At 38.5% G+C, this 12,897-nt stretch overlaps 2 protein-coding genes across 3 annotated transcripts in view; one reads left to right on the top strand and one right to left on the bottom strand.

Moving 5' to 3' along the window:
- The window catches only part of LOC115236858 (trithorax group protein osa), a 20,503-nt gene extending 11,426 nt beyond the window's left edge, over nt 1-9,077 (top strand). The window contains exons 12-20 of one of the 2 annotated variants that reach the window (XM_029809574.1): nt 1,051-1,239; nt 2,684-2,903; nt 2,985-3,161; nt 3,245-3,404; nt 3,480-3,741; nt 3,965-4,130; nt 4,253-4,569; nt 4,713-4,952; nt 5,112-9,077. In XM_029809574.1, coding sequence (XP_029665434.1) covers nt 1,051-1,239; nt 2,684-2,903; nt 2,985-3,161; nt 3,245-3,404; nt 3,480-3,741; nt 3,965-4,130; nt 4,253-4,569; nt 4,713-4,952; nt 5,112-7,124 — 3,744 coding nt within the window. In that variant the 3' untranslated portion in view covers nt 7,125-9,077. The remainder of the gene's footprint in view (nt 1-1,050; nt 1,240-2,683; nt 2,904-2,984; nt 3,162-3,244; nt 3,405-3,479; nt 3,742-3,964; nt 4,131-4,252; nt 4,570-4,712; nt 4,953-5,111) is intronic. The other variant, XM_029809575.1, reaches the window with a different exon arrangement.
- Nucleotides 8,045-12,897, bottom strand: part of LOC115236857 (vacuolar protein sorting-associated protein 13A-like) — an 18,582-nt gene continuing 13,729 nt past the window's right edge. The window contains exons 41-50 of the mRNA XM_029809573.1: nt 12,602-12,770; nt 12,331-12,518; nt 12,058-12,244; nt 11,857-11,979; nt 11,445-11,562; nt 11,186-11,309; nt 11,037-11,103; nt 10,818-10,963; nt 10,537-10,663; nt 8,045-10,076 (exon numbers count right to left, since the gene is read on the bottom strand). Of these exons, the coding sequence (XP_029665433.1) occupies nt 9,942-10,076; nt 10,537-10,663; nt 10,818-10,963; nt 11,037-11,103; nt 11,186-11,309; nt 11,445-11,562; nt 11,857-11,979; nt 12,058-12,244; nt 12,331-12,518; nt 12,602-12,770 (1,384 nt within the window). The 3' untranslated portion in view covers nt 8,045-9,941. The remainder of the gene's footprint in view (nt 10,077-10,536; nt 10,664-10,817; nt 10,964-11,036; nt 11,104-11,185; nt 11,310-11,444; nt 11,563-11,856; nt 11,980-12,057; nt 12,245-12,330; nt 12,519-12,601; nt 12,771-12,897) is intronic.

The following is a 12,897-nucleotide window of genomic DNA, read 5'->3' on the forward strand; positions in this document are numbered from 1 at the left end:
TATATATATACATCATATTAATCTAAAAGTATCATAATGGCATTATCCATAAAAGTATATGTAATGTATTTAAAACTATCATTTTAATAGAGTATAAAAATAATAGTGTAATATATTAGCTTTCTTATTACATTTCTTTACGTTATATTTCTTTTGATTTCGTTATATTTAGAGAAAACTTTTCTAATTTATCTGAATTATATTTTCTTAATTTACAGAGTGATGTTTTAATATGTGTGTTTTATTTGCCAATATTATTAATATAATTTAATAATATATTTTTACTGGAAAGAATATTGCAATAGCGAAATAAATTAACTTTGCAAGATTGCAAAAATGATATAATAATATAATTATATATAATATTTTACAACAGATTATCAATGTTACAAAAACACTCTACACATTGTGTAGGGTTGTTTCACACTATTTATTAAGACATTATAGTTATCAATACACTTATTTTTTGCACTCAATATTTTACAAATTCTTTGCCAATTTTATTTCTGTTGCATACCAACACTGTTATCTGCATTATGTTTACTAAATAATCATTGCATGCATCAAATTATACTATGCTACATACTATATATTGCTCTATTCATCTTAGTTTTCCAATTTTTATATTGTATAATTTAAATAAGGAATGCTTTAAATATGCATTAGAGGGAAAAATAACTCATCATAAATCTTCAAAAATACTAATACTTTTTGTTTTACAAACTGTGGATTTATCTGGTGTAAAAATGTCTTACTAATGGTAATAAAGGATATGTTAACAACGGGTGTCACACAATTATCAAACGGGAAAAAAAGATATACAAGTATTGAAAATTATGTTTATGCATGTTAGATAATATGGCTACAATTGGGATTATGTTTGCAGCTTTGCAAGAATCTGCAATAATTGTTTTATATTCTAGTATATAGTTGGATCAATCATATACACGAGACATTTCTATCAAATCTACATGTTAGTAACATTCTCGTTTAAGATCATGATTAAAGACACTAAAAAAAAAAAACGTGAAAATTGTGTGCGACTTTCAGAAGCCAGATAGTCTGGCAAAGTTATACGAAATGGATGACTCGATGGAACGGAGAACTTGGTTGGATAAGCTGGTCAACTTCATGGAAGAACGAAGAACACCCATCACTAGTTGTCCCACCATCTCCAAGAACCCCCTCGATCTGTTTCGGCTATACCTCTACGTGAAGGAGAGGGGGGGCTTCATGGAGGTATGCAAGGTGCAGTGTAGTTCCATCTAGCCCTCGGTGTCTTACATAGTTTCTATATTGTTTTTATGTATTTTTGCATTCTTTATATATATATGGTTGTTATTCTGTGCACATTGTATTTTTGAGGTGTCTTGCGTCGATTACTTCCAACTCTCAGTACTCGACGATTGAAAATATTTTAAAGTATCTCTAAAGTGTACATTGTTCAACATACGATGAAGTTTTGATTGACAATCTATCAAAAGCTGAAAAATTTTAAATTTGACATTTGAATAATACCGAAACACCTCAGAACATGCTTCATTATGATTAAAGACACTAAAAAAAAAAAAACGTGAAAATTGTGTGCGACTTTCAGAAGCCAGATAGTCTGGCAAAGTTATACGAAATGGATGACTCGATGGAACGGAGAACTTGGTTGGATAAGCTGGTCAACTTCATGGAAGAACGAAGAACACCCATCACTAGTTGTCCCACCATCTCCAAGAACCCCCTCGATCTGTTTCGGCTATACCTCTACGTGAAGGAGAGGGGGGGCTTCATGGAGGTATGCAAGGTGCAGTGTAGTTCCATCTAGCCCTCGGTGTCTTACATAGTTTCTATATTGTTTTTATGTATTTTTGCATTCTTTATATATATATGGTTGTTATTCTGTGCACATTGTATTTTTGAGGTGTCTTGCGTCGATTACTTCCAACTCTCAGTACTCGACGATTGAAAATATTTTAAAGTATCTCTAAAGTGTACATTGTTCAACATACGATGAAGTTTTGATTGACAATCTATCAAAAGCTGAAAAATTTTAAATTTGACATTTGAATAATACCGAAACACCTCAGAACATGCTTCATTTTTACATCTATGCTGAATTGTGCATGATATATGTATAATTTCTATTTTTGCTATTAGTATCCCTTTCTTATATTCTATGTCTATATTATGAGAAAACAAAGAAACAAAAAGGCTTAACATATCTTTTCTTGAAGTAGTCGTTCAACAGTCGAATATGGAAACACCCTGATCTACAAACCTTGGTGCTATATGGAATTATTCTAATAGTCACACAGCGAAGATAAACTTTTAATGTCAAAATGTAACAATAACGGTAATTCGTTCCGATTGTACAATGTATATCTCTCGTTTGTTTTTGTTTTATTTTTTTTTAACTTGCATGTATTTAAAGACTTTGCTAATTTGTACCTTTATCATTTTTCTTTAATTAATTTTTAAAATTTTATTTTTTTTTTTTTTAAGATTGATATCTTGAGCTATGGAACATCGGCAATATCTTTCGTATTATGATTTACGTTTTTCTTTTTCTTTTGGATATGCAGATTTTTTTTGTCTGTACGTGTGTATGTGTGCGTGCGTGTATGTGAGATTCAACGTGAAGTTGTTCTTGCGAGCGTAGTAAGGAACGCGTGTGCGTAATCTTTTTCTGTAGGTAACGAAAAACAAAACGTGGAAGGATATAGCCGGCTTGCTAGGCATCGGCGCGAGTAGTAGCGCTGCTTATACATTGCGTAAACACTATACAAAGCACCTGCTGGCATACGAGTGTCACTTTGATCGCGGGGGAGTGGATCCGCAACCCATCATCAATCAAGTCGAAGCGGGCTCAAAGAAGAAGGGATCTAAAGGAACTGCTTCTGTACCATCGCCGGGTAAAGACTACTATCTCTTTTTTCGAAATTTCATTGTTTGTTCCGAAAGATTTGTTCTGTAAACGCAGCTTCTTGCCACAGGTTCTTCCAATTCTCAAGACTCTTTTCCCGCTGGCGGATCGAGCAACGCTTCCATGGATGGCTATGGAAGCTATCAGGGTAGTTACGCGAGTGGTACTCCCGGTGGCCCGTCGTCAGAATATACGCCACCGCCACCTAGGCCACCCAGTCAAAGCAGCGCACCTTCCGCCCATCAAGGTACATTTCGCAGTTTGCAAACACATTGATAATTTATTTATTGTTACGAATTTCATGACAATTCTTCTCAATTACTTTTTAAGGAATACAACAAGGCAGTTACCAGAACACGGGTTCCTATCAAAATTATCCGCAAGATCAGTACATTCGACCGCAGGGAAACGCGCTGTCTCAGCAAGGGGAATTTAGTCAACCATACTCGCCGAGATCACATTATCCTCCATATGTGCCGGATGTCGACAGGTGAGAAATATCGTCATATTTTTCTCGTTTCACAATAACGAATCTATTATTCAATGTATTTTTTGTCATGTACAGGGGATATCCGGGTGGTAACATGCCGCCGAGCAATGCTACTGGACAAGATATGTACAACAGATATACTAGCAGTCAGCCGGGACCTACTAGCTATCCTACGGGAACGCCTCCCAACGCGCGAAGTAACAGCTATCCATCGGGACCGCAGGCTCATCCGGCCACTGTGCAACAGCAAACGGTGACCAGTCAGCCTTCTTCGCCCTCGCAACCGCCAGCTGCATCGTCATACTCGTGTCCGCAAGATTACTATCGACAGGAACAAGTAATGCTCGTTTAATATTACGTTATACTTGTTTGACATAAATAATTACATCATTATACACTCTTACGTATTATACTTTTGTATTTATAAGCTAGTTTATTTAATTGCTTCCTCATAGAGGAAGCTTTTTTTAGATCTAATCATTTCTTGAGGTTTAAAAAATTCTATATACAGATAGAAAGACGTTTAAAGCCAATAGTTTTAAATATTTTATATATTGCAGAGTGGGTACGGAGCGCCTGGTGGAACGCAAATATATAATGCGAGTGGGTCGGCTAACAAAAACATGCCACCGCCTCCTCCGGGACCTACCCAACCTAGACGTCACCCAGATTTTGCCAAAGACCAACAGTATCCCCAGTATAATCAGCAACGACCAGCATATCCAGGTCAGATATTTTAAATCATACATTCTATCTCGTGAGAGGAAGTTTGAAAAAAATTTTAGCTTTAAAAAAGGTAAACGAGAACATGATTGTGATTAACGGAGAAATGCAATCTCTTTCTACAGGATGGCCAAATACAACCAATCAATATAATAGTAATAGTGGAAATAATAGAGTTCAGTACCCAAGTCAACAGACACCATCGCCGTCACAGCAGCAGCAACAGCAGCAGCAACAGCAACAGGCATCACAAGTCGGTTCCGCCGCACCAACAGCTACGGCGGTTAGCGCTATGACCGGTAGTCAACAATGGGCCAGTCAACAACCGAGCAGGTCCTCGTCCCAACCTTCTTTAAACACTATAGCACACGCGCCTCCGCCGTGGGATCATCGTTACACGAATCAACCGTCCCCTTTATATCCGACACCCGGAAATCATCCGGTATGTTTTTAATTCTCTCGCCAACACAATACGTTATTCGCAGATCTATTACGTAGTATCGTTTGTGTTAAACGATGTATACATGTATTTTTGCAATTGAAATATCTTGTAAACGAAACGAAATATTGTTTTATTTCACGCAGAATCAACTCGGAGTGAATCCCATGATCAGCCAGCAACCGACGTCAAAGAGAGAAATGACATTCCCTCCTGACAGTGTAGAAGCGATTACGCCTCTTTTATACAAGCGACGAAAATTGACGCGCGCTGATGTGGCGCCAATAGAAGCTTGGCGCATCATGATGGCTTTGCGATCGGGCCTTCTCGCCGAGAGCTGTTGGGCCCTTGATGTATTAAACATTTTGTTATTTGATGATTCTTCTGTAAGTATCTTTTTCTTGCTGCAAGCAATTAATCTAAAGTAAAAAATGTATTATTTTTTTTTAAATTGAAGAGATAAAATATATACGATAAGGAATATCTATGTATAATAATAAAAGATAAGAAACATATAAGAGAGTTTATAAATTTCTCGTTTGCAGGTAAGTTACTTCGGGTTAGCGCACTTACCTGGATTATTGGACGTTTTGCTGGAACACTTTTCACGTTCTCTCTCCGATATGTTCGAATCGTGCGTAAATGACGACGACCGCTATTGCCAGGCCACGAATGGTCCAGAGGTGGATCTTGGCGCAGTGACGCGCCCGATTGATCCAGAAGATCGGACGAAACTGCTGTCGACATCGAATTACACGTATCTCTCGAGAAGAGGTCGCCCCGTCAAGATTGTTTCCCGGGATGAAGATCTGTTTGTTCTAGACACTCGGAGACCTTGGGATCATCAGGAGTGCGAGTCAGAGACCGAGCCGTGGCAAGTCGATACGAACGCGACAAAATATATCGTGACGTGTTTTCAGTCCGAAGTGGGCTCGGTGCCTTTTGCTCGTTTGTTGAGGGACGAGAAACCACCGTTGTTGCAGAAGGAAGTCGATAGCACGGATTTAAAGGACGAAGCCAAAGCGGACAGCATCAGTGGTAGTGTTCATGAGGCACTAGATTTTACCTACAAGTCCGGCGAGCTCGGTGATAAGCAGTCTGGCAAGGAGAGCGGTGAACGTAGGCAGCAGCAATTAGACAAAAAGAAGAAGACAAAGACTCTGAGCGACGTGCTGTCGAGGATTAAAAAAGAACCCGTAGAGATGAACGATCTCACGAGGGAGCTATTCGAGAAGAAAAACGATGGCTTTAAGAAAGATTGCGACAGTGAGACGACAAAGCCGAACAATAATATGGGCGAACATTTTGGCAGTGATGTGTCAAAGGCAAACGATGAAGATTCGCTGCCCACGCAGAACGGGTTGAACGATTCGGCGGCGACGACGACGGCAAGTAACGTCGACAATACCATAGACAAAACTGAGATCAAGACGGAAACGTTGGAGGAGCACGAACTAGAAAGCATGACGAGAGATGACAAGGAGGGACCAAGATTAAAGATAAGAGATCCGGCAGGAACGCTGAAACGACGGAGGATAAGCGACTACGAGGACGAGAGTTATTCCAGGGACGAGGCGAGCCTCTACCTAGTGACGGAGACGCAGGACAATCTGGCCCGTCGTTGTGTGTGCCTGTCGACGATCTTGAGGAATCTCACCTTCATCCCGGGCAACGAGGCCGAGTTTGCGAAGAACGTCACGTTTCTCAGCCTGCTTGGCAAATTGCTGCTATTGCACCACGAACATCCGGTACGGGCGCAAAAGACACGCAACTATGACCGCGAAGAGGACGCCGACTTTGCAGACTCTTGCAGCAGCCTGCAGGGCGAAAGTGAGTGGTGGTGGGACTTTTTGCATCACGTGAGGGAGAATGTTCTCGTGATGGCCGCCAACATATCCGGCCATATGGATCTGAGCCAGCATCCAGAAGAGATCTCGCGGCCGGTGCTCGACGGTCTCCTACATTGGGCCGTATGTCCAGCCGCGCACGGTCAGGATCCGTTCCCGACGGTCAGCCCAAACTCGTCGCTGTCGCCGCAAAGACTCGCGCTTGAGGCACTGTGCAAATTATGCGTGACCGAGTGCAACGTTGATCTGGTGGTGGCGACGCCGCCCTATTCTCGATTACAAAGATTATGTTCCGTGCTAACCAGGCTCCTTTGTCGCAGCGAGGAGCAAGTGCTGCGCGAGTTTGGCGTGAATCTGCTACATTTTTTGTCGGCCGCGGACAGCGGCGTTGCGCGTACCATTGCCCTACAGACGCCGTGTGTTGCGTTGCTCGTCGCGTTCATCGAGCAGGCGGAATCGAGCGCCCTTGGTGTCGCCAATCAGCACGGTCTTGCGGCTCTGCGCGACAATCCAGAATCGATGGGCACCAGTCTTGACATGTTACGACGCGCGGCTGGCACGCTGCTCAATCTGGCCAGGCATCCGGACAACCGGACTCTCCTTCTCCAACACGAGTCTCGCCTGCTCGCTCTGGTGATGAGCCAGATTCTGGATCAGCAGGTCGCCGCAATTGTTGCACGCGTGTTGTTCCAGTGCTCCAGAGGCACGTAACTTTCTATCGTCTGTCGGGACACTATGCGATATATTATTATTAACAGTGCCGACAATGATGAGTAAAATATACACGACGACGACGAAGTTGTGATGGTAATATATTGTGTATGAACGGCTATAGAGTGCGTCAAAGGCGGAAAAGAAAAAGCAGGAAATAGTGAAAGAGAAATAAAGAGAAAAGAGATGTAATTGACAGAAAGACGAGAGAGAAAGAGAGAGAGAGAGAGAGAGAGAGACACGCGCATGACGAGATAGCGCATACGAGTGAAGGAACAAAAGTGCTGATGAAAACCATGGCAGCGCAATTGTAGTTTTATATCGATTAAACAGGAAATAAGAAAGTTTAATTATTGGTGTTAGCGTGTAGGTATACCCGATGCGATCTCCGCCTATCGGTATACCTTCCCCTTCGTGAATTGGAATAATATCGATAGTGTAAGATATTTCATAGTTAATGAAAGAAAAAAAGATATACACACCCGTACAACACATACACACACATACACATAGAAAATACACATACACACAGATCCATGTACACGAGGCACATACAAAATCCGTGTATTCATAGCAAACACGCGCGCGCAAACGCGAACATATATGAAGATACACAAAACACACATGCATACGCAGTAAAGGAAAAAAAACGGACTTTCATACACAAGAGACAACGGTCAACTGCATAATAATATATATATATATATATATATATATATATATATACCAAGAAGTATATCGGCGAACCTTAAATGGTGCGATGTGGATCGATATATATATATATATATCGGATGATGATTATATATAAATATTAAACGATAATATAATGCAAATTTTTATATTTGCATGTTTTGTGCTGTAATTAGCGAGTAATTAAGATATTTTGTAGATAACACACACTTCCATTGAATCTTATTCGATTTTTGTGCTACGGCTACGGTGGCGCAAATATACATTTGCGGTCGTAGGATCGCAAAAAGTCTCGACTTTTAGGAGCACAGGCAGAACTAGAACTGAAGAAAGACATTGCTAGAAGAGAAAAAATAATATGACATGTGTGATAAAGCCGCTGATTGAAACGAAAGTGAGAAAAAGAGGGAGCGTGAAAGAGCGAGAAGGAAAGAAAGAGTATGCATGCGTGCGTGCGTGTGTGTTTATGTATTTGCGTGTATATTTGCGTGCGTGCATGCATGTATGTATGTATGTATGTATATATATATAATGTTGAGATTCAGAAAGAGAGAGAGAAACGAAAACATAGAGGAAAAAAGTGAAAGAATGAGAAGATATTCGAGATAAAGTGTAGAGGACAAAAATACCTGTTCGCCTACATTCGCGCGCGAGAAATGTTTGTGTATGATGTGCGTGTACGAATACGAATGCGTATGCGATGCGTACATACAATGCACACTTTGGGACGTATGCATATATGTGCGTGCGTTAATGTAAAAGATGGCTTTAGAGAAAAAAGAAAAATGCGGCAATGCGTGCATGTGTATGTGTGCGTGCATGTATGCGTGCGTATGTATGCACGGAGGATGGGGGGAGGGGGACGGTAGAAAAGGGTGGGGATAGTGTCTGTGAAAAAGAGAAAGAAAATATGCAGCTTGCGAAATTAAGTAATTAATTGATTTAAATAATTACTTAAATTATTATTAATTTCACAGTGATTATTTAAATATAATAGGAGATTTTACAGTTTCAATATACAATTTTTCCTTTCGTTTCTTCTTTTCGTTATAACTTCCTTTAAGGAAGAGAGTTGAAAGTAGCGGATTCAACTAAAATTGCAATCTTTTTGGAGAATAAACGTATTTATAAAAACGTAATTAAATACCGTTGTGATAACGAAAAAAAAAAGAAAAAAAAGAAGCGGAAAGAAGAAACCAGAAGATGAGAAAAAACCAACCATTGTAGAAGCAGACAGAAACTGGACGATAATGTAGAAACGAATATATTAAAAGGATAAAAAAAAAGGAAAAAGGATTTTTAAATTTAAGCTCGATCGTGCCATTAAACGATTCTAATGGGAATATATTTATAACCAAGATTTTATGCTTTTTCAAAGCGCGCATACGTTATTGTAAAATTAACAGATACCGATTGTCAGCTTGCACATATTTTGATGATTCTTACAATACGTACATTTACCTGTAATTGTAAAATCCCATTCTTGCGCAAGAGAAAGTTGCAGAAAAGAAAAGAAAAAAAAGAAGACACATTCGCGAACTTGTCGCACACCTTCCACTGGTATACTTCCTCGTTTCGTAGAGAGAATGAATTTATAAGAGAGGCGGAATGAGGTTTAGTTTTCACACGATGTGTGTAGCTGTTTAAAAAACGACTCGAATTATCGTCGGAGATACAATTAGAAACGATTATATTGAAATAAGTTAAACAGAACACTTTCCCTGGTCCCAGCTTCTCCCCGACCCCAAAGTATCCTATTCTATAGATATCTAAATACATGTAGTTCTTAAATTATTTACTTTAGTTCGAGTGGAGATGCCTGTAAGTGTAATTTACTAAGACTTTTTGTAAATAAATTATGAAATAAACTAGACGTACTTTATCCAAGACGAAGATGCGATCTGACTTAAGGCACAAGATATAATGATAATAAAACAAGTGTAGGGCATTAGAGAAAGAGAAAGAGAGACATCCCTTTTCTTTTTCTTTGCATTCATCGTATATATATATCTTTTATTACGCCAAACTAAATATGTAAATACACTGATCTCTGTATCCACTTTGTTCCTTGCTCTTGATTTTCTCTTTTTCTCAACGGCCTCAGCCGTCAGTGCATTAGAGTTTCTCTCACTTGGAACAAATGCTGCTTTCCATATTCAGGATCATTGCGCTGTTCATTCTGCGACACAGCCATTCCAGAATATCCGTGGCCTCGCTCTCCACGTACCAGTCTACCATTGACGATGACGTCTCTTTTTCTTCCTGCGCGTATAATTTAATAATGTAATTTTTAATCATGTGTTCAATGCTTTGTCGATCGAGTTATATTAGAATATTAGCCTTGATATAATTATTTTGATTCTTTTTATTATATAATTCCTATTTCTCTCATGCAAATTTTAGAGAAAAATCTTTTCGTTATAGTCAACTTTAATTATTTTTACACTGAAAAATATCAAAAAGAAATCAATGATATTTCATGATTTTATTCAATTGCTCGCCACTATTGAGCATTCTAGTGTTAATCCTTGAAAAATCGAGAAACTGATTTAAGATTGCAATTAACAATTAATTTTCCCCAAATCGTTAAACTTAAATATTACACTCTTTAAAAAGACATGTTCGATATTCGAATGTATCAAATCATTGTTGTCTCTTTTCCACAATTGTACTATTTTAATAATATGAATTAAATATATGTCGCATCGGACATACAAATTACCTCTGTTATGTGCAAAATGAGTTTATTTTTAGCGACAGTTGGCGATGACAGCAATTGATTGGTCTCTAAAGTCCATTTCACGTTCCACGATCCCCAAGCATTTCCCTTCTCGATATAGTATATTCGCCTAAAAATTCACCCAGAATTGATCCATATTCTTTTCTTACATTTCGAAGAATTAATATGGTTCTATATTCTTAAAATTTTTTAGTCATCAAATACACGAGCATCAATACACACACACACACACAAATATAATTTTTTATAATTGCTAGACTTACTGCAAGGATACTAGTGTAATATATTTTCCATCATTGTGAAGCGCAGCGTGTCCCCAATAAGAATCATTCCGAACGCAATGGCCTTTACTTATAGCGTTCAATAAATACGCTCCCTTCGCTTTGTGCGTCGAGAACAACTCCACACCCTGGATAAGGATACGATTAACGATATAAAGATAAAGAATAGATCACACATGAAACATGACGGACGATACTCACGAAATGTGGATTAATATATCGTGGCAATCGCACTCTGGATACAAAACTATGTCCTACTTCTTGAGCCCTGCAAAACAAGCATTTCGCCTTAAGGTGAACATCTTATAATGCGTGAAAGAAAGAAAATAGTGCTACAGTAGCGTTGATACCTTTTTATTATGTCTGGTATTACTTTCGAATGCGTTTTTAAACAAGAGCTTTCCGTCTTAAACAACACAGATATTTTTTTTCCTAATGTTTTGAAGAAATATCTCGACTCTTCTCGATGAATGCCTGCCACATTTTTGATAAGATTTAATAAACGCGTCGAGACGAAATAAAATAACAACGCTCGAACAAATTAATATTACACAATCTTGATTTATTTCGAATTCTCGCTTATGTCATGCCTAATAACTATCTACTCACTGTTTGTCGACGTGGTAATCAAGCCGGAGGTCTCTAAATCAATCTCTGTAGCGAATGAATTATCGACTAAGAACGCTAAAGGCGGTACATCCGGGTTCTGATAATTTGTATCCTTTACCTGGAACGAAAAACGAATATGTACTACTTCTGTATTTTCACACTATATAAGATATCCTTCGTATAGTCAACGAATATATTTTCGATTATATAAACATGTGGAAATAATAAGGGCCAACTTGAAGCTTTGCTTTTCAAGCAAAGGATAATTTAATTTTAATTAAAATTTGCATGACAGAGATACCAAGTATAATCGTATGAAAAATTTTGAAAACAGTCAGTAACATATTAAACTTTTTTATCAAGTTCGGAAAGACACTTGCTGGTTAAATAAACATTCAAGTTTCATATTTACCTTGAAAAGAGGCGCGTGGCTGTTTAAAATCGAAGCTTGCATACCATCGGGCGTAGCGTATCCCAGCTCGCACGCCACTTCGTATGCCAGCCTCTCCGCAGCCTCATCGCCGCATAATAGTAACTGAAAATTCACCGTGCGATTAGCAAGTTTCAATATAGAAACATAGAAAAAGAGAATCTCGTCCATTTGTACGCTTACTGAATCTGGCTCGCAACAGTTGTTCTTTGGCGATTTAAAGTTGTAGCCGTACTGATTTCCCAAAACTGTAACTAATCGCACCAGTACATGAAACTGTTCCATAATCTGCGCCATATAAGTTCGTAAGAGACGCGAAAGAAATTGCTCGTTATTGACGACGATGAAACTTCTTTGATAACTGGGCAACCTAAGCAATGCGGGCAATTTAACAAACGATATTTATCTTGTCACATACTTGCCAATTACATCACAATTCAAATTTTAATCGCTCACTTGAATTCAGCATCCCTTTCGAATGCGCCCTTCTCCGCGTAATCAAAGATGAATCGAAGAATATTGCGATAATCGAGCACGATGCTGAAATTACGCGCGTTAGATCCGTCTGTATTGGCTAACAATCTCAAGCGTAATGCCATTGGAGAAATATATATCTGCTCTATTAAATCTCTTTTCTTGCCGTTCTGCAATTTATATGCGCGATACGGTCAAAATCCCTACGTATTCGTATAATATATATAAATTAATACAGCTTATATGATCGTACGTTACTAATCTTATGAAATGAGGGAACACGCATATTGGACACATCCCTCCTGAGTTTGGCGGCGATTGAGTGTTTCGTCTCCGGATTTTTGGGTACTAGATTGATCAAGGAACAGAGAAAGGCTTCTTCTAAATTTAAATTGAACTCCCTGATGATGACACATATACCTCTAAAAAAATATTATTTGAAAATTAATATACGAACTATTCATCGTATAAGTAATAATATCATGTAATCGTATAGTAATTATAGTAATATAATAAAATATTATTAATATTATATAGTTAATAAATAGT

Source organism: Formica exsecta, unplaced genomic scaffold (assembly GCF_003651465.1).
Source record: "Formica exsecta isolate Colony F162 unplaced genomic scaffold, ASM365146v1 scaffold26, whole genome shotgun sequence".
In the NCBI taxonomy this organism is placed as follows: Eukaryota; Metazoa; Arthropoda; class Insecta; order Hymenoptera; family Formicidae; genus Formica; species Formica exsecta.